At 40.3% G+C, this 27,294-nt stretch overlaps 3 protein-coding genes across 5 annotated transcripts; 2 read left to right on the top strand and 1 right to left on the bottom strand.

Moving 5' to 3' along the window:
- Positions 1 to 4,571: 4,571 nt before the first annotated feature.
- Positions 4,572 to 10,475, top strand: LOC148368356 (uncharacterized). 3 transcript variants are annotated; one of them, XM_088330343.1, is made up of 3 exons: positions 4,572 to 4,873; positions 7,357 to 7,590; positions 8,572 to 10,475. In XM_088330343.1, the coding sequence occupies exons 1-3, from the start codon at positions 4,765 to 4,767 to the stop codon at positions 9,726 to 9,728; spliced, it is 1,500 nt and encodes a 499-aa protein (XP_088186469.1). In that variant the 5' UTR covers positions 4,572 to 4,764; the 3' UTR covers positions 9,729 to 10,475. The 3 variants fall into 3 exon arrangements, with proteins under 3 accessions (XP_088186469.1, XP_088186468.1, XP_088186467.1); XM_088330342.1 differs by having other exon boundaries at positions 7,357 to 7,692; XM_088330341.1 differs by having other exon boundaries at positions 7,357 to 7,713.
- A 3,228-nt stretch (positions 10,476 to 13,703) lies between these two features.
- LOC148368355 (uncharacterized) lies at positions 13,704 to 21,677 on the bottom strand. The gene is made up of 3 exons (XM_088330301.1): positions 21,390 to 21,677; positions 19,376 to 19,468; positions 13,704 to 17,454 (listed from the first exon to the last, which is right to left on the bottom strand). Exons 1-3 carry the CDS (start codon positions 21,496 to 21,498, stop codon positions 15,458 to 15,460), a joined length of 2,199 nt encoding a protein of 732 aa, XP_088186427.1. The 5' UTR covers positions 21,499 to 21,677; the 3' UTR covers positions 13,704 to 15,457.
- Positions 21,678 to 22,668: 991 nt separating this feature from the next.
- LOC148368354 (uncharacterized) lies at positions 22,669 to 27,015 on the top strand. The gene is given in 2 exon segments (XM_088329688.1): positions 22,669 to 22,933; positions 25,403 to 27,015. Coding segments are annotated over 2 exon segments (1,722 nt in total). The 5' UTR covers positions 22,669 to 22,824.
- Positions 27,016 to 27,294: the final 279 nt, after the last annotated feature.

Genomic DNA, 27,294 nt, shown 5'->3' with positions numbered 1-27,294 from the left:
CTGTAAACTGGTCTTCTTCAAATAGCCACTTTTGGAAACACCTATACATACCCATAGAAAAATGTGTAAAATGCACTATTTAGTTTATAAGTTTGGGATCCAACCAGGTAAGGCTTCAAGCTATCATCTAACCTGTTAAAACACCCATGCTACTAGAGGTAAGATTTATGGCCCGAGCCCGAACCCGAACCCGAACCCGAGGCAATTTCGGGCCGGGTCGGGCCCTGAAATGTCAGTCATACGGTCGGGTCGGGTCGGGTTCGGTCCTGCTTTTTTTTTTTTTTTTTTTTTTTTTTTTAAATTAATTAATAATGTGTTAAATGTTCATTAAAATATATACTTAAACTATGTATGGATACTAGACCAAGGAATACTTGTTATAAAATAAATAATTTGGATAAAACGGAGAAGGAGCTGTAATCGCTATTTTTCCGACTCCTATGGAAATTCCTCCCCCCTCCGATTTTAGATGAAAAAAACAACAATTTGTTTACACCGCGGGATCCAATGCAACCAGGGTTTCATTCACAATAAAAAAGACATTACATACGGATATTATAGTAAATCAAATAAATATTATTTGTGTACAATTAGTTGTGATTGCGGAAATCATAGCGTACAGTGACGTTGGTGACTTTTCCATCCGCGTTAAAAAACGCATTTTGTAAAATACGATCGCGCTTTATTGTTTAAATAAACGCGATCTCCCAATGATTATAATTAGCTCGCTTTATTTTGTTTTAAAGCGTATTATATAGAATACGATCGCTTTTGTCGGAAGCGTACATTGACGTTGGTGAGATTTTCATCCGCGTTAAAAAACGCAATTTGTAGAATACGATCGCGCTTTATTGTTTAAATAAACGCGTTATATAGACTAGGATCTCCCAATGATTATAATTAGCTCGCTTTATTGTTTTAATAAGCGTTTTATATAGAATACGATCAGGGGGGGGGGCTAATTTGCATAGGAGTCGGAAAAGGGGACAACATGTCAACACCCCCTCAATGAAAGTGCTGCGCTAAAATCTTAAAGGCGTACTACTACTGCTGCTGTGGAATATGGCCCAATGATCAAGTCGTCAAAATGACGGACGCCCTTAAATGTTTTCGCTACCTCAAAAAAAAAAACCGTCAATGACAGATTGTCGCTAAATGTAACATGTGCAGTGCAGACACAGAAATATAAAAGATGTAAATGTTTATACAGTTTTATTTAACTTAGGCCTAGATGTTGTAACAAAAGGCAGAGTTTAATTTGTTATCATAAATCACCCCTCCTTATAAATAAAATATGTAATTTCGGGCCCCCTCGGGCCGGGCCAGCAAATCCAGTTAATTAGTCGGGCCGGGTCCGGGTCGGGTTTAATACCCCTCGGGCCTGCGTCGGGCTCGGGTGCTTTTTTTGGGCCCGATCTTACCTCTACATGCTACACTCATTTGCAGGCATTAGATTGCAAAAACTAATTTAGGCGAGGAAAGAAAAACTTCTATGTGTGTTCCAATTTGGATGATTTAATGTTATTAGAACTTGCAATGGGCACAAAATGTTGTATATCTATATATTTTTTTCATGTAACGGGTGTAATAATAACTTTTTTTGTTGAAATTCCTGCTGAAATATGTTTTTATAGTGTGTGTATGTTGTGTCGCTCATTGCAGTCTCCGGCACGCTGCTGAAGCAACTGAAATAATTATGTAATTCTGAGCAGTGGTGTCTTTTTTTAAGAGCCAGGTTAAGTTGGAAAGTAACAAAATCGTGATCACTGGTAGAGAAACTCGGCCCAACGCCGATGTTTTTAATCAGGTGTCTGTCAGTAGAAAACACAAGGTCTAATACATTGGACCCCCTGGTTGGTTTATCGACATGTTGAAAAAAAACAGCATTTGAAACCAAGTTTTTGAACATTGGAAGTTCAGATTCAGATCTACACGTGTATACAGAACGAAATGTCGATACATCTGACCCGCACAGTTTCCTTGAATGTACAGATATAAATAGAATGTTGTATTGAGTTGGAGTATCGAAGTACTAATAATATACTAAATAATTATGGCTATGTATAGTATTTTACAGTAGTGCAAAGAGTGCAAGAGGAGCAGCTCACCAGATGTGCAGAATGGGCAGACAGGTAAACAAGTCAGGTAAACAGTAACAATAACACTGTAGTACGATAGTGCAGAGGAGAACAGATGTGCAAGGAGTGGCTAGCTATAAAGAACTGCCAGTAGTGCAAAAAAGTCAAACAAAAAAAAGAAAGATTAGTATAGGAATTTCGAAGAAAACTCTGGTGAAGGTCAGGAAAGATACAATCACCCATAAGTAGAATTTGCAATTTAGTATCAAAAATAGAATTCAGACGATCGAACATAGCGACGTTGGCTTGAAAAGAGCTCAGACCAGAGCGATATACAAGCACTATTCTCAGATTCACCCCAGAAATAAGAATATCACAACTCAATACCTCAATTCTATCAAATTGATAGTTAGAAACAGAAAGCACAGATATACAATGAGAAATCATGAGCAAAACTCCTCCATGTTGAGCTTTTTTTCGGTCAGTTCTAATGGTCTGATATTTCTCTATAGTTGGCCCTGTGTCATCAGCGGAGAACCAAGTTTCTGTAATTGCCAAAATATCAGGGATGTAAAAATTGATGTATGAGACTAAGTCATCTGCCTTAGAAGTCAAACATTGGGCATTGATGGGGCTGTTCAATAAAGGCGAAGGCGACCTTAGGCATTTCCCGGCTTGACAATAATTTTCTCGTCCCGTATAATAATGTTTACTTCACCTTGGTCCCGACGGCGCTTAAGTTCGTCCTGTAGTTCCCTGTCGCGTTCCCTTTCCTTTGGTGTCATATCTGGACGAACAAAGCCAGAAGACAACGTCGGGAAGGTACTTTTCACCCGATTGAATCCACGGAGAAACGCCAGCCTTGATCTTGTATTCCGGAATCGGATTTTCACAATCCTGGGTTTACCATCATTTCTCAGCCTTCCATCACAAAAAAACTTCCAGAATGTCCTGTTTCTCTACTCCTGCTTCGGCGACTTCCTGAAAGAGCTGCGTATCCTAGACAGCTTCCCCATTTTCTTGATGTGTCTTTGTTCCAACCACCACGAGATTATGCTTCCTAGACTCCTTTGCTAGCATTTCCTCCATTAGGCTAGTCGACATTCTGGCAACTTCTGGCATCATCTGCGTCATGATCTCTCGGACCAAAGTTGGTACCGTGGCCTTCACGGTTTCACGGACAGCGGAGACCAAATCAGCAGAGTTCAGAGCACCGCACGACCCAGACGACCCGGATAGAGGCACCGGAGTGCTATCCACGTAGGTGAACACCGTTCCAGAGCTACTCAGAGAGGCATAAGAATCCTTATCATCAGCGGATAAGCCGGGAACGCAGACCTTGCAGATGTAAGTAGCTTGCTTATCTTGTGTCGCGAGGCTTAGGTCCTGAACTGACAGTCCAGAGCACTCATAGTGTATATAGTGTTTGCAGTGACTGCTCTGGATCATTGCTCCATGGTCCACGGCACCGCAAAAACATGGTTTAGAAACTGCCTTTCTAGGCTCCATATCAAATAAATCAAAAACTCAGTTCAATTATTGAGTAAAACAAAACAAAAACTTTGACTCAACTTCAAAATACGGCATTTAGGACCCGCCGCATTTTATTATCAACATTACGGAAAATTAGCTTGAAACCATTTAAGAAACTGAAAAATTATTCATTGAAAAAAAATACATAATTAAAAGAACAATTTATCAACCATTATAGAAGTTAAATTTTAACACTGTATATTAAACGCTGAGAAAGACCGATTTCAAATTCAAAATCAGTGTTAGGAGGAGATTTTGAGACTGAGAAAAACTGGTGTAATCTTTTTTTAACATTTTTTTTGTTTTTTTCCAAATCAAAGTAAATAAATTACCGTTATATATACAAATGACTAGCAAAAAATCATCTATGTATAAAAATATTTAAATAGATAAATAAATAAATAAACACTTAGTTAAAGGAAATTGGTCATCTGACTTCTACTGAAGTGTCTGTATAGATCAGGGGTGTCAAACTCAATTATACAGATGGCCAGAACTCAAACCACACCTTTTAACAGGGATAAATATATATTGAATAGACTGCTGGTTTAAGATCAGGTAATTGTTTAATTTTGTAACTGTAATCCTGTGCAGTCCTTTGAGACATTTTTGTGATTAAGGGCTATATAAATAAATTTGACTTGACTTGACTTGACTTTCCTTTTAAAAGATGAATAAAAAATATGAATTTAAAACAGACAGGAAAATTATTCCAGAATAAACAAACAAACTTTCATTGAATTAAACATCGTTGCTCTCCATAGAAATATCTCCTGTCAAATCTATCAAAATGAAAATGTGGAAAAAACGGAAAATATAAATAAAATGAGCAGGTTGTGATTTCTTTTCAATGTACTTTCATTGCGCGAAGTTGCCCCGACCAAAATGGCCGCCATTTCAACCTTAAGTTTGCCCGTATGAGCGGGCTGCTGCACCACGCCGACCTAGCCAGTCGTCTATATCTGTGTCCCACAATCCATTGCGGTGGGGGTTTCGAAAGAGAAGGTGTCATGGCTGCCGAACAATAGAATATCCTATAGTCGACTTAAAACGACGTAAACTCGACAGAAGTATCACTTTGTGGTCCTTTCCGACCGAAGGTTTGTCCTTTTTACTCCCGAGTTGGAGCGTTTTTCGTTGAAAGGCATAGAAAATGTGCTCCAGTGGGGAAGGATCTTTTCAAGAGAAGCTTCGGGGAGCCAAAGCGGAGACCGAGCGAGAACTTCGACGACCGGAGGCTGGTTCCAAGGAGCTCGGGGCAGGTCTGTCATTTTTTGCTTCTGCTACCTCCTTGACGAGGTGTTGTGAAAGGATAGTGGGATTGTGGACGTGTTCTTAAGTATGGGCTGGGAACCCGTATGATGCGGCAGGGGTAATCTGGAGGGACGAAAGCATGACCAACATAGGTGCCGAGGATCCTAACTTGTTTTGGTGTTTGGGCAATTGGGTTGGCCATGGTCCAAAAATATTTGTGTGTGTTTTTTTTTGTTGCTATTTTTTGCCTTTTATTTTCTTTGTTATTGTATGTGTTTGTCTTGCTGTCGGTCACCCCTCTTGAGGGATATGATCAAAGTAGATAGATAGATAGATAGAAAGATAGATAGATAGATAGATAGATACTTTATTCATCCCCTAAGGGAAATTCCAGCAGCATCCCTGAGCTGAGAACAATACAATAATAAAGCCAAAAGAAAGACATCCTTGGCATCAGGGGCGTTACCAGTGGGGGGTGGCGTGTGTGATGCCGAGAAATGCGTCCCTGTCGAGATTTGCATCCCGTAGCTACTGTAACCTCCATTTATCTGACTTTTATATCACTTTTTGGGAATGTAATGGCGAACATATAACCAAAACCACTTCGTCTTGCATTTGTTGGAAATTTAATACATCTCAAACCATTCCGTAATTGTATCTGTTGTGAATGTAATCAAACGGTAATGCACACTGTATATAAATCACTTTTGAGCAGGTAACATAAACGTCTCCCGTTTATCTTTTAATGATTTGACAGTTCATTTCAGCATAATAAGCTTTATGGTAGAGTGCATAACAGTTTCAAAACGAGCGATTTGAGTAGAAAAAGGCAAAATAAATGTGACGTGCATTTTTTGGTTTGAACAATTTTATTGACACTATTAACACTGTATCATATTCTAACAATATGGATCATTATGGAAATATATGTTCTCCATAGTTATAGTAGCTACGGGATGCAATTCTCGGCAGGGGCGCATTTATTGTCATAACAGGTTAGGTTCCGGGCTAGGGTTTGGGCTTCAAATCAGGGTTTTAAACTTAAGGTTCCAAAATAGGAAAAAGGCCAGGGCTAGAATAACTAAGGCATAGGCTCCTCTTTAGGGTCTCAAATTGAATTTAGTGTTCTGAAATAGGATTGGGGCTAGTTACAGCTAGAGTTAGGTGTAGGTTGTGCAGTCCTTTGAGACATTTTTTGTGATTAAGGGCTATATAAATAAATGTGACTCGACTTGAATCCAATGCACTTCTTGTCGTCTATCAAATGAAGAGTTCTGTACCGGGTACAGTTGTAACACAGACTTTTGGAGCTACTCAGCACTCGACCATAGATGTCTACTTAAAAAATAAAAACAGAATTAGGATACCATGTATAACAGTTTCAGAGGACTAGCATAAAATATGAAATGGACTGGGTGAAAGAAAAATTTACAACTGTAGCCGAGCTCTTCTATATACAGACGCTGCCATACTTAAGGACGATTGTTCGTAAGTTGAATTTGTTGGTAAGTTGCTCTGGTGCTATATTTTGTATGTTTAAGGTTTATGTAAGTAACCTGTATTGTTTTGTGCAAAAAAATAAACATCTCATAGAAGAATATGCTCTATAAAGATAAATACAGTCAAGCTTAACTTACTTATGGAAACGCTAGGCGAGTTCCTCCTCCGTGGTAGAAAGTGGGTGAAAAAAAGCGTTCCGACCATTTTCCCAACCGCATCGAGCTTTCCTATTCCACATTCTTTTCAAAAGAAACGGCTCACCTCTTTACACTTTACACCAGGGGTCAACAACCAACAGATTTGATGACATTGCCAATTTTTTTTGAAAGTACTCGTTTCCCGAAAAACTTCTGAGAAAAATAATTCCTTGCAAAAACAATGCATTTCAAGCAGATGTTTTGCCTCCACACTTTTTTTATATCTATATTTTTGATACATAGAATATTTAAACAATACTTTCCATAAACAATCGGCCACTTTGCTTGAAAAATAACATTTGATTGCAAGAACACTAAACTTATGCATGAACTTTGCAAAAATTCTCAGCCCCTGATGTCTCGGGTGCCGGATCACATGATTCAGGTCGTCATGGTGATCGCAGATTCCTACGATACGTCAACCCAACAATGGCCCTAGGTCATTTTTTTTTAGAAAGAATAAAGATTTGAAGCGTTAACATTCTGTACTTATATCTTTGCTTTTCTCTCACTGCTCGTACTTGGCATATACGCCGCCGCCAACTCACCGCCATACAGACTAACACGGCGAAAATGGGAACAAAGCGCGGCATTAAGTGTTGACAGAGCCACTCTTCCCATCTAGTGATGTTTTAATTCCCAGAGGCCTAATACTTACTGATCAGCAGCACCTAAGCCCTGAGAATTTTTTTTAGGTTTTGGCACTCTGGGACAATGCCTCTGAAGACGTACTAATACGTTACGGCACTGACAGGTTTAGGGCAATACAAATAAATGCGACTTGTGTCTTGCAGACGTCAGCCAAGAATATCTTCCTACTGCGCGGCAGGAACCAGAGTTGCCTGCTGTTAAAATTGAGGAAGAGGAAGAAGATCTGAAGCCTTATCACGTTAAGCAAGAAACAGAGGATGGGGAGCCTGTTGGCGTTAAAGAGGAGGACGATTCTCCAGTCCTGCGAGTGACCGGGGTCCGTTCAACCGTCCAAGATCAAGGTCAACCTGAAGATCAAGGTCAACCTGAAGATAAAGGTTCGTGGGAGCCTCTGAGCATCAGCCCCTGTCAACACGTGGAAACGGATGACAACGACACGTCCCACTTTGCAAACGCTGAAAGCGACTCGCAGTCGGAAGGTGGTAACACATCTTCTCTGTGTGAGAAAACGTTTCAAAACAAGTCTTATATGAACTTGCATGTTATATTTCACGCTGGCGAGAAGTCTTTTTCCTGCTCAGTTTGCAATAAAATATTCACTACAAGTGGAAACTTAAAGAGACACATTAGATCCCACACTGGCGAGAAGCCTTTCGCCTGCTCAGTTTGTGGTCTAAGATTAACCACAAGTCATGCCTTAAAACGACACACTCTAACGCACACTGGCGAAAAGTTTTTTTCTTGCTCAGTTTTTGGTAAAAAAATTTGCCCGAAATGGACACTTGAAATCACACCAATTAACCCACGCTGGCGAGAAGCCTTTTGCCTGCTCAGTTTGTGGTGAAACATTCAACCGAAAGGGACGCTTGAAATCACACCAACGAAACCACACTGGGGAGAAGCCTTTTGCCTGCTCAGTTTGTGGCCTAAGATTTACCATGAGACGGACCTTAAAACAGCACACTCTAACGCACACTGGGGAGAATCCTTTTTCTTTCTCAGTTTGTGGTAAAAATTTCACCCAAAGTGGACACTTGAAATCACACCAACTAACCTACACTGGCGACAATCCTTTTGCCTGCTCAATTTGTGGAAAACGACTCTCACAGAATGGGAGCTTAAAATCACACCAAAAAACCCACACTGGTGACAAGCCTTTTGCCTGCTCAATTTGTGGAATACGATTCACACTGAATGGGAACCTTAAAAATCACACACTAACCCACACTGGGGAGAAGCCTTTTTCTTGCTCAGTTTGCGGGCACAGATAGTAGGAGGGACAATGCTTTTGAAAACGTTACGTTACGGCACTGAACGAGTTAAGGGCAATACAAATAAATGTGACTTGTGTCTTGCAGACGTCAGCCAAAAATATCTTCCTACTGCGCAGCAGGAACCAGAGTTGCCTGCCGTTAAAATTGAGGAAGAGGAGGAAGATCTGAAGCCTTATCACGTTAAGCAAGAGACAGAAGATGGGGAGCCTGTTCGCGTTAAAGAGGAGGACGATTGTCCAGTTCTGCGAGTGACCGGGGTCCGTTCAACCGTCAAAGATCAAGGTCAACCTGAAGATAACGGTAGGCGGGATCCTCGAAGCATCAGCTCCCGTCAACGCATGGAAACAGATGACGACAACACGTCCCACCCCGCAAACGCTGAAGGTGGTAACACATGTTCTCAGTGTGGGAAAACATTTCGAAGCAAGTCTTATATGAAATTGCATATGAAATTCCACACTGGGGAGAAGCCTTTTTCCTGCTCAGTTTGTGGTAAAACATACACACATAGTGGGGACTTAACAAGACACATTAAAACCCACACTGGGGATAAGCCTTTTTCTTGCTCAGTTTGTGGTAAAAGATTCATTGAGAGTGGAGACTTAAAAAAACATACTAGAACCCATACTGGGGATAAGCCTTTTTCTTGCTCAGTTTGTGGTAAAAAATTCACCCAAAATGGAAGCTTGAAAACACACCAACTAACCCACACTGGCGAGAAGCCTTATGCCTGCTCAGTTTGCGGTAAAAAATTCAAAGAGAATGGGAGCTTAAAAAAACACACACTAACCCACACTGGCGAGAAGCCTTTCGCCTGCTCAGTTTGTGGTAAAACTTTCTACCAAAATGGGTACTTGAAATCACACCAACTAACCCACAATGGGGAGAAGCCTTTTGCCTGCTCAGTTTGTGGTCAAAGGTTCTCTACAAATTGGGGCTTAAAATTACACCAACTAATCCACACTGGAGAGAAGCCTTTTTCTTGTTCAGTTTGTGGTAAAAAATTCACCCGAAATTGGAGCTTTAAATCGCACCAACTTACCCACACTGGTGAGAAGCCTTTTTCTTGTTCAGTCTGTGGTAAAAATTTCACCCGAAATGGACACTTGAAATTACACGAAAAAACCCACACTGGCGAGAAGCCTTTTTCCTGCTCAGTTTGCGGTCAAAGATTCGCTGATTGTAGGAACCTCAAAAAACACATTAGAACCCACACTGGTGAGAAACCTTTGACAGTTTGACTTTTTAGCGAAAAATTCATCCATATCGGCACTTGAGAATTACAGAGAAGACTGCTCGGTTTGTGGTCAAACATTCACTGAGAGTGGGAGCTTAAAAACACTTCATCAACCAAGTATCATAAAGGCCGTCTATAGGAACATAACTCGATATGAAGATGTGTCAATTGTATTCAAATGAAACCCTGAAATAAGTGTCCGTAACGCCTCCAGTGATATATTTTACGCACCATTTTTATGCGCACATATGCATAAAGCGTTTACAACACTTGCAATGTCCAAGAAAAAATGGCTGAAATAAAATACACATTTGCAGATGTTTTCGAACTGTAAACTGGTCTTCTCCAAATAGCCACTTTTGGAAACACCCAAACATACCCATAGAAAAATGTGTAAAATGCACTATGTAGTTTTTAAGTTTGGGATCCAACCAGGTAAGGCTTCAAGCTATCGTCTCACCTGTTAAAACACCCATGCTACACTCATTTGCAGGCATTAGATTGCAAAAACTAATTTAGGCGAGAAAAAAAAACTTCTATGTGTGTTCCAATTTGGATGATTTGATGTTAGTAGAACTTGAAATGGGCACAAAATGTTGTTTATCTATATATTTTTTTCATGTAACGGGTGTAATAATATTTTTATTGAAATTCCTGCTGAAATATGTTCGTATAGTGTGTGTATGTTGTGTCGCTCATTGCAGTCTCCGGCACGCTGCTGAGGCAACTGAAATAAAAGCCTCATCATCCAGTCCGGCCTGAATTTTTTGGTCCTTGGTGGGACAGCTACACCGCAATTACATATCTATCTATCTATCTAGACATCTATCTAGCTAGCCTTCCTCTTGGTCTCCTTCCATTTACTTGAAATGAAATGATCTGCATTTATATAACGCTTTTCAAGTCAATGACTTCCCAAAGCGCTTTACAATGTGCTCCACATTTCCCAATAGCGGCCTTAAAGCCATGTAAGGTGCTAACCTGCTTATTGGGGGTAGTAGGGGTTCAGTGTCTTACCCAAGGACACTTTGACATGTAACACGGACGAGTCAGGATTCAAACTGGGATCCCTTGATCCCAAGACGAGCGTTCTACCTCCTGAGCTACTGCCGCCCTCTCTCTCCCTCTCTCTCATATATATATATATATATATATATATATATATATATATATATATATATATATATATATATATATAGATAGTCAGATAGATCAATATATAACCCTTGTTGTCTGTACCGGCCGCCTTGCACAAGTGAAAAGTCTGCGTTGTGTTTTTTGGTGTTGAGGAAATCAACACAGAGGTCGAAGATGCGCCTGAGACATTCACTTTTAATTCCTTGTAAAACTAAGAGAAACATTCTACACTTTTTCCAAAACAAAAGTACGGCCTCTGACTCATAACCAGTCAACAAAAATACAACACCTAACGTTCTAAAATTAATTTCCACAACAAACGTGCCATCATCGCTTTACAGCATAAATTAGGAGTCACTGACGAGGATGACGGGAAGCCGAGGTTTTTAAGTGAACGCCCCGTCACGCCGGAAAAAAGACGCCGGCGACTGTTCCGCTCCCTCTCATCACGTCATTTCAGTGTTTAGACCACGTGTATGAAAACTGCCGAGCCGATGATCAGTCAAATCCGACTCCTACGCAACAAACAAGCCGCCCGCCCCCTCACGTGACTTTTTCTTCCGTGTTAACAAACGCATTTTGTAAAATTAGATCGCATTTTTTTGTTTAAATAAACGCGTTATATAGACTAGGATCTCCCAATTATTATAATTAGCTCGCTTTATAGTATAAATAAGCGTTTTATATAGAATATGTTCGCTTCCGTTGGGTGCGCAGGAGAATGCACGTTCACGCGAGGGGGGGAGTTTCTACCGCCAAATTACGTTCACAACAACATCAATGACGGAATGGTTTAATCTGTATTACATTTCCAACAAATACCTAATGGGGGGGTTTTGATTGTATGTTCGCCATTACATTCCTTATTTGAATGTGAGATAAGACGATGTAAACGTGGTCGAAGTAGCGGGGAACCCTAATCTTGGAACCGGACTGTAGAATAACTTAATAGAAAAAACACAGTCTCGTGAGGTTCAAGATTTCAAGCTATGGCATCATTTTAATTTTAATACCGTGAAAAGAAATGTTAAGTTGTAAAAATGGATTAAGACGGAGTTAATACGTTAACGGAGAGGGGGGTGGGGCTTAAAGATTTTGAGTCTATCTGCTTTTCTAATTGTTCATTATCGATCAGAATCATAATGTGTATTAAAACTTAACAGCTGGGATTCGTAATCTCAGCCAAAAGGCAAAGTTAAGGTCCTAGCTTTAAAGCCTTGCTGCGGTCATTATGGATGCACCGAATGATTTATTCGAAATGAAGAGAAACTACGCTGACGGGGATGTTCCATGTTCACCCCTTTGACGTCACGAGCACGCTCGGCATTTGCGCTGTTTATACGCAGAGAAAGGCGTTTGACTGTCACATGCGTAACACGCTAATTTCACGTAATAACACCGCGATACAGGCACAGAACATGCTATTACCATGCTCTACCCATGATTACCCGCTGAAATTTCCCGTCCTACCCAAGTGTAACTGCGCCCTGGCCGCGACCATAGCACGTCATTTCCGCGTCATTAACTCGTGTTGACCACGTGTGCGGCACGCGTTTTAAACACGTGCTCAAACTTTTGAGCTGCTCAAAAGTTTTGAACGCGCCCAACCACGTGAAAATTTGCGACCGCGAGTAAAGCACAGCTCTATCTCGTCTATATTGCGGGCTCCAAACGTTCTATAGCGCCCCAGCTGCATCTGCTTCACGACCAGATATTTCTGGCCGTGTTTGAGCCTCACTACGCTAGTTTAACGCTGCCTACCCGCGTTCTTACAAAAGTACCTTGCGTTGCTACCCGCGCGCGAATTCCCGAACTCGAGTTAAGCACAGCTTTATAACGTTTCAAAGGCGAGCTCAATACTTCCAATAGCGTCCGCCTCAAAGGCAGAAATTCCTTGAGGCAGAAATTCCTGGCCGTCATTCAGCCGCAAATGTCTGCGTGACCGGGCCCTAACACGTTTAAGATTAAGCATCAAGTATAATTTGTGGGGCAAAGTCTGGGTGATTATTGTGTCCCTGTAAATTGGGCCACAGTACTCGTACTATACTTTCTTTGGTCAAAAGAAATCGGCAATAAAGAGAAAAAAACATCATGCCCGCAGCTAATAAGATATGTTTGCGTATAAGTTTCCTGCGAAAACGAGTCCAACAGTGCTACCTGCTGGTGAAACAAAGTTGAGATTTGATTGTTTTCTTTTTTGTTTGTTTGAATATTCACAAAATCTGTGTTTGTCTTGTTGCATTACTGTTGAAATTCTGGTACCGCAATCATTTGTTCAGGCGGGGGCGTGTGCGACTGACTTTTTGTTTGGCACTTTATGGGCTTCTGCGCTTGCCGTACTTTCGGCTCAATAACATCGTGCTGAAGGTAAGCTGTGCCCAATATCAGTTTGGGTAAAAATACATATTTTGCCAGATATAGGAGCTGCTGTCACGAACTATTTTTGTATATAAAATGCATATGAGTTGTGCTAAATGAGGTATAAAATAACACTCATTAAAAGTAAAGTAATGCAGCTTGAAACGATGATGACTGTGATGAAACATGTTTCAATGCAACCACGCCACGAGGTGCGGCATTAAGTGATGTCCCATTCATGATTTTTTTTCATGTTTTAGATGATTGCAGTCTGCGCAGACGTCCTGACTTTTTTTTATAACTTTTTATTTCTCACACAAACTTTGACAGAGGTGTGATTCCACCATCATACATCAACACAAGCACAAAATATATACATTTGACACAGCCATAAATGACAGACGGAACAACAGAAAAAAAATATATAAAATAAATAAATACAATTAATTAGTTAATAGTTAATACAATAAAAATGGAGGGGAGGTGTTTAGTCATCAAGTAAAATTTGTGTGATGGGCTTCCATCTTTTCTCGAATTGATCGAGTTTCAGTTGAAGTCATGCAGTGAAGACGCCATGACTTTTATATTGTTTTGTTTACTGAATGCAGACAATAAACCGAGTGACTGTCCATCCTTGTGTTGCTCATGATTGAGGGTCATTACACTGGTGTGGGGTAAGGTTTAGTTTAGCCTCTGATTTTATGACCGGACGGCGGATATTGTTAGCAGTCTCCAGCGTGCTGCTAACGATGTTGAGAACTAGCGGAGGTGCCGACCACATGGTGCGTGTATCTTGTGTCACTCATTGCAGCAATTGGAATAAAAGCCTCATCATCCAGTCCAGCCTGAATGTGGATCCTTGGTAGGACGGCGACACCGCAGTTATATAAAGACTTAGAACAGTTCATATTTCAGTTTAATGCTGTCTAACAATGTGGTCATGGTGCTTTCCAGTCTAAACTTCATTTTGGTCCAGGAAAATCCAAGTGCCTTTTCTTTTTTGTTTTGACTTAATGCATCGTTAAGTTTCGGTTCTGGCAAAAGTCATCACACTTGATTACACATAACACACTCACGTGATTTTTGACTCTTTTATAGCCAAAATGACAACACATTACCATATGGCTTTCAATTATATGTTTGGTTCGGAATCTAATTTGGCGGTTACCAATTCGGTCAGCAGGTGGTGCTCTCGGTTTCCAACACGAATTCATTGGAAATAGCCTGTGTCAAGTGTTTATCATGAAGGGTCCAACTTTAAATACTAAGTATTTTCAGCTTTAATTGATCGATTTTGTAGTTCGTAGAAATGGATAATCATTGATAAGTCCATAAGAAAAATAACATCGACCCACAAATAATGCACGCAGTTTGATTTTATTAAACTACGTTTAATTCACATGACAAAGAAAATTAAATCAAACGAAAGAAAAAAGCACATTGTTGACACAAGTGTTAGCAAGCTGAAAGGTGGAAGAAATGATGCAATGGGTTAACAGTACCAATCAATGAACCCGGTTTTAAGATAATAGACTCAATTAAATGATCAGGGATTGTTTTCATAGCATACAAACAAGGGATATTGGCCCAAGACACTAAAGATGTTGTTGCACTAACCCATTTAGTGTACTTTTGAGAAAAAAAGTCCCTCAGGGGGACAGGAGTGTGTGAGAAGCAGCACATCGTCAACCAGAAAGATGAAAAAAAAAAGGTTCATATCTCTTTCGGCGGTGGACTTAACAGGGATTGTGCTCGTCCTGACCACAGGGACGGAGAGAACCACAGGCTCTCCAAGCTTTGTGGCTCTGGTGAGAACAAGCCCCATACCTGGGGACCTAGCCATCTTATTGTTATAATAATTGTTGATAAAAGGCAAAATTTTATGCGGACACACGATGAAATAGATCATCTATCAAGGAACATGACGCATATGCAAACCATGAATATTTTGAATCCATATGAAGACTTTGGTAATCTTTGTTATACAGCTGGAGAGTCTGCTCACTTCCTGTGAATGAATGTGGCTTTTTTGATGTGTTGGCAAAGTCAGTGGTTAGAAAAAGGTGAGGGCAAATGGTTTTGTGGCAGTTATGTTCCTATAGACGGCCTGTGTGATACTTGGTCAAGTTTTTAAGCTCCCACTTTCAGTAAATGTTTGACCACAAACCGAGCAGGCAAAAGTTTTCTCAGCAGTGTGAGTTCTTGTGTGTAATTTCTCGTGCCGATATAGATACATTTTTACCCACTAAGACTATAGGTCAAAGGTTTTTCACCAGGGTGGATTCTGGTGTGTTTCTTTAAGCTTCGACTGTGGCTAAATCTTTTATCACAAACTGAGCAGGAAAAGGGCTTCTCGCCAGTGTGGGTTCTGGTGTGTATTTTTAAGTTCCCACTGTTATTGAATCTTTGACTGCAAATTGAGCAGGAAAAAGGCTTCTCACCAGTGTGGGTTCTCATGTGTTTTTTCAAGTCCCCACTATGGGTGAATCTTTTATCACAAACAGAGCAGGAAAAGGGCTTCTCACCAGTGTGGGTTCTCATGTGTTTTTTTAAGTCCCCACTATGGGTGAATCTTTTATCACAAACTGAGCAGGAAAAAGGCTTCTCACCTGTGTGGGTTCTATTGTGTTTTGTCAAGTTCCCACGATCACTGAATCTTTTATCACAAACTGAGCAGGAAAAAGGCTTTTCGCCAGTGTGGGTTCTTTGGTGTGATTTTAAGTAACAATTATTTGAGAATCTTTTTCCACAAATTGAACAAGAAAAAAGCTTATTGCCAGTGTGGGTTAGTTCGTGTGATTTTAGGTGTCCATTTAGGGTGAATCTTTTACCACAAACTGAACAAGAAAAAGACTTTTCGCCAGTGTGGGTTCTACTGTGTAACTTCAAGTTTCCTTTGAGGGTAAATCTTTTACCACAAACTGAACATGAAAAAGGCTTCTCACCAGTGTGGATTAGTTGGTGTGATTTCAATTGTCCATTTTGGGTGAATGTTTGACTGCAAACTGAACAAGAAAAAGGCTTCTCTCCAGTGTGTATTAGTGTGTGTTTTTTTAAGTTTCCACGGTGGGTGAATTTTTTTCCACAAATTGAGCAGGCAAAAGGCTTCTCGCCAGTGTGGGTTAGTTGGTGTAATTTCAATTGTTCATTTCGGGTGAATTTTTGACCACAAATTAAACAAGAAAAAGGCTTCTCGCCAGTGTGGGTTAGTTGGTGTGATTTTAAGTGTCCTTTTAGGGTGAATCTTTTACCACAAACTGAACAAGAAAAAGACTTCTGGCCAGTGTGGGTTAGTTGATGTAATTTCAAGTCTCCATTTCTGGTGAATGTTTTACCACAAACTGAGCAGGCAAAAGGCTTCTCCCCAGTGTGGGTTAGTTGGTGTGATTTCAAGTGCTCATTTTGGTTGAAAGTTTTACAACAAACTGAGCAGGCAAAAGGCTTCTCCGCATTGTGGATTAGTTGGTGTGATTTCAAGTGCCCATTTTGGTTGAAAGATTTACCGCAAACTGAGCAGGAAAAAAGCTTCTCACAAATGTGGTATCTAATGTGTCTCTTTAAAATTCCACTTGTAGTGAATCTTTTATCACAAACTGAGCAGAGAAAGGGCTTCTCCCCAGTGTGGGTTAGTTGGTGTGATTTCAATTGTCCATTTTGGGTGAATTTTTGACCGCAAACTGAACAAGAAAAAAGCTTCTCGTCAGTGTGCGTTAGAGTGTGTTGCTTTAAGGTATGACTCGTGGTTAATCTTATACCACAAACTGAGCAAGCGAAAGGCTTCTCGCCAGTGTGGGATCTAATGTGTCTCTTTAAGTTTCCTCTTTGAGTGAATCTTTTATCGCAAACTGAGCAGGAAAAATGCTTCTCGCCAGCGTGGAATTTCATATGCAACTTCATATAAGACTTGCGTCGAAACGTTTTCCCACACTGAGAACATTTGTTACCACCTTCCGACTGCGAGTTGTCGTCATTTGTTTCCATGTGTTGACGGGAGCTGATGCTTAGAGGCTCCCGAAGACTGTTATCTTCAGGTTGTCCTTGATCTTCGACGGTTGAACGGACCTCGGTCACGAGCAAGACTGGAAAATCTTCCTCCTCTTTGACGTGAACAGGCTTCAAATCCTCCGTCTCTTGCTTAACGTGATAAGGCTTCAGATCTTCCTCCTCCTCCTCAATTTTAACGTCAGCCAACTCTGGTTCCTGCCGCGCAATAGGAAGATATTCTTGGCTGACGTCTGCAAGACACAAGTCATATTTATTTGTTTTACCCTCAACTCGTTCAGTGCCGTAAGGTATTAGTCCGTTTTCAGAAGCATTGTCCCCGAGTGCCAAAACGTAAAAAAATTCTAAAGGCTTAGGCGCTGCTGATCAGTAAGTATTAGGCCTCTGGGAATGAAATCAGTATGATAAATCACCACTAGATCTTAAGATTGGCTTTGTTCAGATCGTCTTGGAAATTGTTCCAAAGTGTGACTCCACACACAGACACAAACATACCTTTCCTGACTGTTCTCACCTTTGGGATTATTAATTTACGACAGCCCCTTAAATTATAATTTCCCTCTTTCCGAGGGAATCATTTCTGGCACTATGTTTTTGTTGACCTTAAATAGCAGTTGTGCAGTGAAAAATTGGACTAAATCATTTCATTTTAATCATTTGGACTGCAGAAATATAATATGAGTATGATCCCGATATCCTACCCTGTGTATGGTTTTTGGAGGATAACTTTGGTGATTGCCCCAGACTTCTGCACAATATGTTAAGTATGGCAGAACTAGAGAACAATATCATAAATATAATGCATTATAGTTTAAAAGGAATTTTAGTTATAAATGATTGAATTTTTTCTAGATAATTTAGTTTGTATGTGTCTGATGTGTGTTTTCCAGCTTCATTTATTGTCTATTATCACCCTAAAAACTTTCTGATTTCTATTGCAGCACCATCCATTTTGACTTCTGAATCTTGATTTGCGATGACCAAAGAATATAACTTTGGTTTTATTTCAATTTAAAGATCATTTCTTGATATCCATCCATACTTTTAGGTTAATTACTTCATGATTATTGCAAGTCACTGAATCAATATAGTTATCATTTGAATAGAAAACTTTAGGGTCGTCTGCAAATATTACCAATTTTAATAGTTTTGAAACATTTAAAATATCCTTAATATATATATGAAATAACTTTGGACCCAGGATAGAACCCTGTGGTACTCCACAACAGATGTCCAAGTATTCAGATGACAACTGTCCCAATTTCATATTTTTCTTCCTCCCCGTCAAATCCCTTTGAATCCATTGCAAAGCCAAATCTCTTATCTCATATCTTTCCAGTTTTTTAAATAGTATATGATGATTATTATTGAATTATCAGAAAAAAAACGCAGTGGTTTGCGGTTACGCTATCGCATTATGTAACATCGCGCTATGGATTCGATTTTGGTTCATCTTGCAGCCCTACTTACCGCTGTCACTCGGTATATACCCAAAATAAACCGACTTGGGAGACTGCGCATTTAAGGTGTGAAAATACACGACATCAGAATACTGAAGCGGTGCCCGGTTTTGAAAGTAAACGTTGCGCCGCCATGATGACCAGATAACATAAGGTCCGCTTTGGTTTGCGCGTCGCTACACGTCGACGTCAATTTCTTGACAATTCAGTCGAGGTAAAAGAAAATAGACGGTGATCGCCGATGTAAAAAAGATTCGCGAATATGAAAAATATTCAACCTGAGGTAAATATATCGTTTTCAAAACGGTCAAAGCGCACGTGACAGATTTAAAAATAGGGTCCATATTTTGAAAGAATGAGCGAGAGACAGAAGCCCGGACCTTATCCGAAAGGAAAGTACGGCGATCGGCGACGGACAAATACGAGATGTAAAGTGTTGTGGAAAGCAGATAATAACTCAGGTTAAGAAAAGTTGAACCTGAAATGAACTTGAAGCAGTCTTGGAGATGACAAGAGCCTATTGTGTGTAGACATCTGGCGGAAGTCATGAGCCGGGGGCGGGCAACCATCAAGAGTTATTTTGCAATAAGGAGCGTTCCCTTTTTGCCATATCTCCTCTCTGTGTATTTTTTGAGGCGACGCCCGACGATGTTCCCTCCAAAATAAGGACGTTGCAGAAAGTAAAACGACCAACCTGCTCTGTTCAACACAATTTGGAGTATCTTGTAAACAGTTCCTGGCAACACTGGTTCCTCCCTCGCAGTAGGAAGATGGTCTTCACCGATGTCTGCAACACACAAGTCAAAACGCATTTATTTGTGACGCCTTTAATCACAGAAACTCACAAAGGGACGCACAGAACACGGCAGGGTTCCTACAGGACTATCCAAGACTTTTTGCATGCCTTCGGATGTCAAATTTAAGAAAAAGTTGACAAAAAACACACGATTGAAACAAACAAAAAAAAACACAACATGAATAACAGTAAATTTTAAACAAATGTTTGTTTAATTTTATTTTTTAATTATATTTTGGTCCAGTTGAAAATATTTGATCTGAAAAACAGCACTCTCCAGAGTTGAAAAGAATTAAGCAGGTTGCAATGGGTGTTGCTAGGGCCTCAGTGCATAATACACAGTCAACCTCAACATTAAATATAGAGTAAGTTGTAGAGCGCTCAAGCTTCTTGTCTGAAAATTTCAAAAGATGCAGCAGGTTCTACAGTAGCATGCGTCTGGTCCAGGTGCGAATCTGAATACTCAGAACGCATGAACCTTCTAAGCTGGTCCTTCTCCCTCAAGGACGAGGAAACAAAAGTATGCAGTTACTCTGAAACTATTAAATATCGGAGGGTCCTAAGTCGAGATTGGAACATTTCCTGTCACGAGATGTCGGACAGTCCCAAACGCAGGGCACAAGGGATGTGGTGAGACCTTACTTGAGAGACTTTTATTTAAACAACAAAAGACTGTACCGGCGAGAAGGGGGTGTGGGACTTGGGTAGTAGAGATCTTGAGAGGGAAACTTGAGAGGACATCTTTGGGTGGCTAGAATCTTGAAAACAGGTTACTTGGTATTATACTTAAAGAAGACGGTTGAAGTTTTGGGACAAGGAGGGAAAACTTGACAGGGAGACCTGGGGAAGTTCTTGGGTAGGAGAGAATCTTGAAAAGGAGACTTTGGAATAGAATTTAGAGGACATTTGAGATGAGTGGCTTGAAGAGAAGTTAGAATGTGAAAGGAATTGAAGGAGGAGGTGTAGCTTGTTGATTTGGTGAGTGAAAGTCTACAGAAATCTAAATGGTTCAGCAAAATGAGGTGGGAGCCTGGGGTTCTCATAGAAGAGGTGGCTGATTGTCTAATTGCAAAAAGTGGAGGGGGCTGGAACATGTTGTAAGGCTGCCATCTTTTGGATATAAGAAGGACTGAAGGCACCAAACCCTGACATTTCCACATGGTTGTGTAAAATTCGCACAGTTGTAATTGCGATGCAATTTTGGTTTTAAGTCGGTATTTGTCATTTATTGTAATAAAATCAGGGAACTATTGGAAGTTTTGACGCGACTTCATACGAGTTGCTGCTAAACTTTATTTTAATTCATGCACTTTTGCTTTTTAGTTTGAGGGAACATTTTCAGGAAGCCATTCAAGTTTTCATGTTACTTTACACGAGTCACTCGAGAGCCTAAATGTTATTTCCTGCACTTTTTGTATTTGCTCGAGTTGAAAAATGAGTCATTTACAGTCAAAGGCTGAAAAGACTGCATTTCAAACCACTATTCTTTCTTTGAATACAGTGAGACCTCGCTACTTCGCGGTTCCACGTTCGCGGATTCAGAGCTTCGCGGGTCCAAAGAATAATATTAAAATTAAATAATTAAAAAAAAAGAAGAATGTTTTTTTTAAGCATTTTTGAAGGGGCGGGCGTCGCTACTTTGTGGTTCCACGTTGGCAAATTCAGAGCTTCGCAGGTCTATATAATAATAATAATAATAATAAGGAAATTATACAATAAAAAAATACGAAAATGTTGTTTTTTTCCTTAAGCATATATGAAGGGGCGTCGCTACTTCGCGGATTTTCACTTTTCGCGGGTGGTTTTGGTCCACATTAACCACGATAACCGAGGGATTACTGTAGATTTTTTTTCGCGAGCCTGCAAAAGTTTGGGAAGCATTGTCACTGTAGAAGAAAGTAAAATGACGGACCTGCCCCAAGTTCCTTGGAAACAGCGTCCGATCGTCGAAGTTCCCGCTCGGTCTCCTCTTTGGCTCCTCGAAGCTTCTCTTGAAAAGATCCTTCAGCACTGGAGCACATTTTCTCCGCGTTTGAACGAAAAAACGCCACGAGGTGTCACTCCAACTCGGGAGTAAAAGGGACAAACCTTCGTAAAGGACCGCAAAGTGATACTTCTGTCGAGTTTACGTCGTTTTAGGTCAACTACAGGACTTTCTCGACATTTTCTTGTTCGGCAGCCATGACACCTTAACCTTCGAAACACCGCCGCAATGGATTGTGGGACACAAAAATAGACCACTGGATAGGTCGGCATGCTGTGGCAGCCCACTAACTGTGTGCCTACGAGGCGGCCATTTTGGTCGGGGCAGCTTCGCGCTATCGACATTGAAAATAAATCACAACCTGCTCATTTTAAAACTGATTTTCATGTGGGTAACTTGTTGTTATCAGCATTACGGAAAATTAGCTTGAAACCATTTAAGAAACTGAAAAATTGTTCTTCGAAAAAACTTAACTATGTTATTAAAACAACAATTCATAAACAATTATAGAAGTTTTTTTTTAACACTGTATATTAAACGCTGAGAAAGACTTATTTCAAATTCAAAATCAGTGTTTGGAGGACATTTTGAGACTTTGCGAAAAGCTGGCGTAACCTTTTTTTTTTAACATTTTTTTTGTTTTTTCCAAATCAAAGTAAATTAATTACCCTTATATAAACAAATGACTAGCAAAAAATAACCACTGCATAAAAATATTTAAAAAAAATAAAAACACTTGGTTAAAGGAAATTGGTCATATGACGTCTACTGAAGTGTCCCTATAGATCAGGGGTGTCAAACTCAATCATACAGAGGGCCAGTACTCAAACCAAACCTTTGAACGGGATAAATATATATTGAATAGACTCTCCTTTTAAAATGAATAAATAAATATGAATTTAAAACAGTCAGGGATATTATTCCAGAATAAACAACCTTAAACATTAATTGAATTAAAAATATTTGCTCTCCATAAAAATATTTTCTGTCAAAACCATCAAGATGAAAATGTGAAAACACGGAAAATATAAATAAAATGAGCAGGTTGTGTTTTCTTATCAATGTACTTCCATTGCGCGAATTTGCCCCGACCAAAATGGCCGCCACGAAGGCACACGAGTTAGCGGGCTGCTACAGCACGCCGATCTATCTAGTCCTCTATTTGTATTTGTGTCCCACAATCCATTGCGGCGGGGTTTCGGAAGAGAAGGTGTCATGGCTGCCAAACAACAGTATGCCGAGAAAGTCCTGTAGTCGACTTAAAACGACGTTAACTCGACAAAAGTATCACTTTGCGGTCTTTTCCGAAGGTTTGTCCCTTTTAATCCCTAGTTGGAGCGTTTTTCGTTGAAAGCTGGATAAAATGTGCTCCAGTGCTGAAGGATCTTTTCAGGAGAAGCTTCGGGGAGCCAAAGAGGAGACTGAGCGAGAACATCGACGACCGGACGCTGTTTCCAAGCAGCTCGGAGCAGGTCCGTCATTTTTTGCTTCTGCTCCATCCTTGACGAGGTGTTGTGAAAGGATAGTGGGATTTTGGACGCGTTCGTAAGGATGGGCTGGGCACCCGTATGATGCGGCAGGGGTAATCTGGAGGGACGAGGGCATGACCAATTTAGGTGCCAAGGTGCCTAACTTGTTTGGGTGTTTGGGCAATTGGGTTGGCCATGTTCCAAAAATGTTTTTATGTGTTTATTTAATGCTATTTTTCCCCTTTTATTTTCTTTGTTATTTTATGTGTTTGTCTAGCTGTCGGTCACCCCTTTTGAGGGATTTGACCAAGGTAGATAGATAGGTAGACATCCTCGGCATCAGGGGTGTTACCAGTGAGGGGTGGCCTGTGTGATGCCGAGAAATGCGTCCCTGTCGAGATTTGCATCCCGTAGCTACTGTAACCTCGATTTATCTGACTTTTATATCACTTTTCAGGAATGTAATGCCCAACATATAACCAAAACCACTACGTCTTGCATTTGTTGGGAATGTAATTAAACTTAAACCATTACGTAATTGTATTTGTTGTGAATGTAATCAAACGGTAATGCACACCGTATATAAATCACTTTTGAGCAGGTAACGTAAACGTCTCCCGTTTATCTGTTGGTGATTTGACTGTTCGACTCTTCATTTCAGCATAATAAGCTTTATGGCATAACAGTTTCAAAACGAGCGATTTGAGTAGAAAAAGGCAAAGTAAACGTGACGTGCATTTTTTGGTTTGAACAATTTTATTGACACTTTTAACAGCAATTAAACACATTCACAATTTCACTGTATCATATTCTAACAATATGGATCAGTATGGAATTATATGTTCGCCATTACATTCCCGAAAATTGATTTAAAAGTCATATAAAACGAGGTCAAAGTGGTTATAGTAGCTACGGGATGCAATTTTTGGCAGGGGGGCATTTCTCGGCATAACAAGTTAGGTGCTGGGCTGGGGTTTGGGCTTCAAATCAGGGTTTTAAACTTATTTTAAGGATACAAAATAGGATTGAGGCTAGGTCTAGAAAAACTAAGGCATAGATAGGCTCCTCTTTAGGGTCTCAAATTGAATTTAGTGATCTGAAATAGGATTGGGGCAAGTTTAAGCTAGAGTTAGGTGTAGGTTGTGCAGTCCTTTGAGACATTTTTGGTGATTAAGGGCTATATAAATAAATGTGACTCTACTTGAATCCAATGCGCTTCTTGTCATCTATCAAATGAAGAGTTCTGTACCGGGTACAGTTTTAACACTGACTTTTGGAGTTACTCAGCACTCGACCATAAATGTCTACTTGAAAAAAAAAACAGAATTAGGATGCCATGTGTAACAGTTTGAGAGGACTAGCTTAAAATATCATAAAATGGACAGGGTGAAAGAAAATGTTGCAACTGTAGCCGGTCTCTTCTATATACAGACGCTGCCCTACTTAAGGACGATCGTTCATAAGTTGAATTTGTTGGTAAGTTGCTCTGGTGCTATATTTTCTATGTTTAAGGTTTATGTAAGTAACCAGTATTATTTTGTGCAAAAATAAACATTTCTTAAAATATTATTAATAATAAAATAAAGATAAATACAGTCAAGCTTAACTCACTTATGGAAACGCTAGGCGAGTTCCTCCTCAGTGGTAGAAAGTGGGTGAAAAAAAGCGTTCCGACCATTTTCCCAACCGCATCGAGCTTTCCTATTCCACATTCGTTTCAAAAGGAACGGCTCGCCTCTTCTTTACACTTTACACCAGGGGTCAACAACCAACAGATTTGATGACATTGCCAATTTTTTTGAAAGTACTTGTTTCCCGAAAAACTTCTGAGAAAAATAATTCCTTGCAAAACGATGCATTTCAAGCAGAGGTTTTGCCTCCACACTTTTTTTATATCTATATTTTCGATACCCAGAATATTTAAACAATACTTTCCATAAACACAAGGGCACTTTGCTTGAAAAATTACATTTGATTGCAAGAACACTAAACTTATGCATGACTTTGCAAAAATTCTCAGCCCCTGATGTCTCGGGTGCCGGATCACATGATTCAGGTCGTCATGGTGATCGCAGGGTCCTACGATACGTCATCCCAACGAATGCCTTCAGTCATTTTTTTAGAAAGAATACAATTTTAAAGCGTTAACAGTCTGTACTTATATCTTTTCTTTTTTCGTCACACTGTGTTTACTTAGAATATACGCCTGCGCCAACTCACCGCCATACAGAGTAATATGGAGAAAACAGGAACAAAACGCGGCACTAAGTGTTGACAAAGATCTGATCCAAGCTACTCCTCTCATCTAGTGATGATTTAATTCCCAGAGGTCTAATACTTTGTGATCAGCAGCGCCGAAGCCTTTAGCATTTTTTTACGTTTTGGCACTCGGGGACAATGCCTCTGAAATCGTACCATACGGCACTGAACGAGTTAAGGGCAATACAAATAAATGCGACTTGTGTCTTTCAGACGTCAGCCAAGAATATCTTCCTACTGCGCGGCAGGAACCAGAGTTGCCTGCTGTTAAAATTGAGGAGGAGGAGGAAGATCTGAAGCCTTATCACATTAAGCGAGAGACAGAGGATGGGGAGCCTCTTAAAGAAGAAGACGATTTTCCAGTCCTGCGAGTGACCGGGGTCCGTTCAACCGTCGAAGATCAAGGACAACCTGAAGATAACGGTTGGCAGGAGCCTCTAAGCATCAGCTTCCCTCAACACGTGGAAACGGATGACGACGACACGTCCCACTCCGCAAACGCTGAAAGCGACTCGCAGTCGGAAGGGGGTAACACATGTTCTCAGGGTGAGAAAACGTCTTATATGAAGATGCATATGATACTCCACGGTGGGGAGAAGCCTTTTGCCTGCTCAGTTTGTAGTAAAACATTCACACATAGTGGGGACTTAACAAGACACATTAGAACCCACACTGGGGATAAGCCTTTTTCTTGCTCAGTTTGTGGTAAAAAATTCACTAGAAATGAACACTTGAAATTACACCAACAAACCCACACTGGGGATAAGCCTTTTTCCTGTTCAGTTTGTGGAAAAGGATACCTCCAGCGTGGGGACTTAAAAAGACACACACTAACCGACACTGGGGAGAAGCCTTTCGCTTGCTCAGTTTGTGGTAAACAATTCACAGAAAAAGGGAGTTTAACAAAACATTTTAGATCCCACAGTGGCGAGAAGCCTTTTGTCTGCTCAATTTGTGGAAAACGATTCAGCCGGAGTGGGGACTTAAAAAAACACATGAGAACCCACACTGGTGAGAAGCCTTTTTCCTGCTCAGTTTGCGGTAAAAAATTTGCCCGAAGTGGACACTTGAAATTACACCAACTAACCCACACTGGCGAGAAGCTTTTCACCTGCTCAATTTGTGGTAAGAGTTTTACCGTGAGTGGAAACTTAAAGAAACACATTAGAACCCACACTGGTGCGAAGCCTTTCGCTTGCTCAATTTGTGGTCAAAGATTCACAGAAAATGGGAGTTTAACAAAACATATTAGAACCCATACTGGCGAGAAGCCTTTTGCCTGCTCAATTTGTGGAAAACGATTCATCCGGAGTGGGAGCTTAAAAAAACACATGAGAACCCACACTGGCGAGAAGCCTTTTTCCTGCTCAGTTTGCGGGCACAGTTTTACCGTGAGTGGAAGCTTAAAGAAACACATTAGAACCCACTCTGGTGAGAAGCCTTTTGCTTGCTCATTTTGTGGTAAAAGATTCACAGAAAATGGGAGTTTAACAAAACATATTAAAACCCACACTGGCGAGAAGCCTTTTGTCTGCTCAATTTGTGGAAAACGTTTCATCCACAATTGGAGCGTAAAAAAACACATGAGAACCCACACTGGCGAGAAGCCTTTTTCCTGCTCAGTTTGCGGTCAAAGATTCACCCAGAGTGGGGACTTAAAAGAACACAGTACAACCCACACCGGTGAGAAACCTTTGACCTGTTGACTTTAGGGTGAAAAATTTGTCCATAACGGCAGTAGAAATAACACACAAGAACCCGCACTGGTGAGAAGCCTTTTTCTTGCTCAGTTTGTGGTCAAACATTTACTGAAAGTGGGAGATTAAAAAACACCTAACTGAACAAGTATCATACAGGTCGTCTATAGGAACATAACTGCCACAAAACTATTTGCCCTCACCTTTTTCCAACCACTCCCTCTGTCAACACATCAAAAAACCCACATTCATTCACAAGAAGTGAGTTGACTCTCCTGCTGTATAATAACGATTTGAAACTCCAAAGTCTTCATATGGATTCAAAAGATTAATGATTTGTGTCATGTTTGATGATAGATGATCTATTTCATCGTATCTCCGCATAAAATTTTGCTTGTTATCAACAAT

Source organism: Urocampus carinirostris, chromosome 3 (genome assembly GCF_059441175.1).
Source record: "Urocampus carinirostris isolate Australia breed hairy pipefish chromosome 3, RoL_Ucar_1.0, whole genome shotgun sequence".
Lineage (NCBI taxonomy): Eukaryota > Metazoa > Chordata > Actinopteri > Syngnathiformes > Syngnathidae > Urocampus > Urocampus carinirostris.
The sequence above is the reverse complement of the archived record's forward strand: the minus strand, read 5'-3'. Positions and strand labels throughout refer to the sequence as shown.

Coding starts and splice junctions, on each gene's coding strand:
- LOC148368356 (XM_088330341.1), top strand. CDS start 4,765: ATGTGCTCCAGTGGGGAAGGATCTTTTCAAGAGAAGCTTCGGGGAGCC. Junction 4,874..7,356: donor TTCCAAGGAGCTCGGGGCAG/GTCTGTCATTTT, acceptor TGTGTCTTGCAG/ACGTCAGCCAAGAATATCTT. Junction 7,714..8,571: donor TGGTAACACATCTTCTCTGT/GTGAGAAAACGT, acceptor TGTGTCTTGCAG/ACGTCAGCCAAAAATATCTT.
- LOC148368355 (XM_088330301.1), bottom strand. CDS start 21,498: ATGTGCTCCAGTGCTGAAGGATCTTTTCAAGAGAAGCTTCGAGGAGCC. Junction 19,469..21,389: donor TTCCAAGGAACTTGGGGCAG/GTCCGTCATTTT, acceptor TGTGTGTTGCAG/ACATCGGTGAAGACCATCTT. Junction 17,455..19,375: donor AATTGTGTTGAACAGAGCAG/GTTGGTCGTTTT, acceptor TGTGTCTTGCAG/ACGTCAGCCAAGAATATCTT.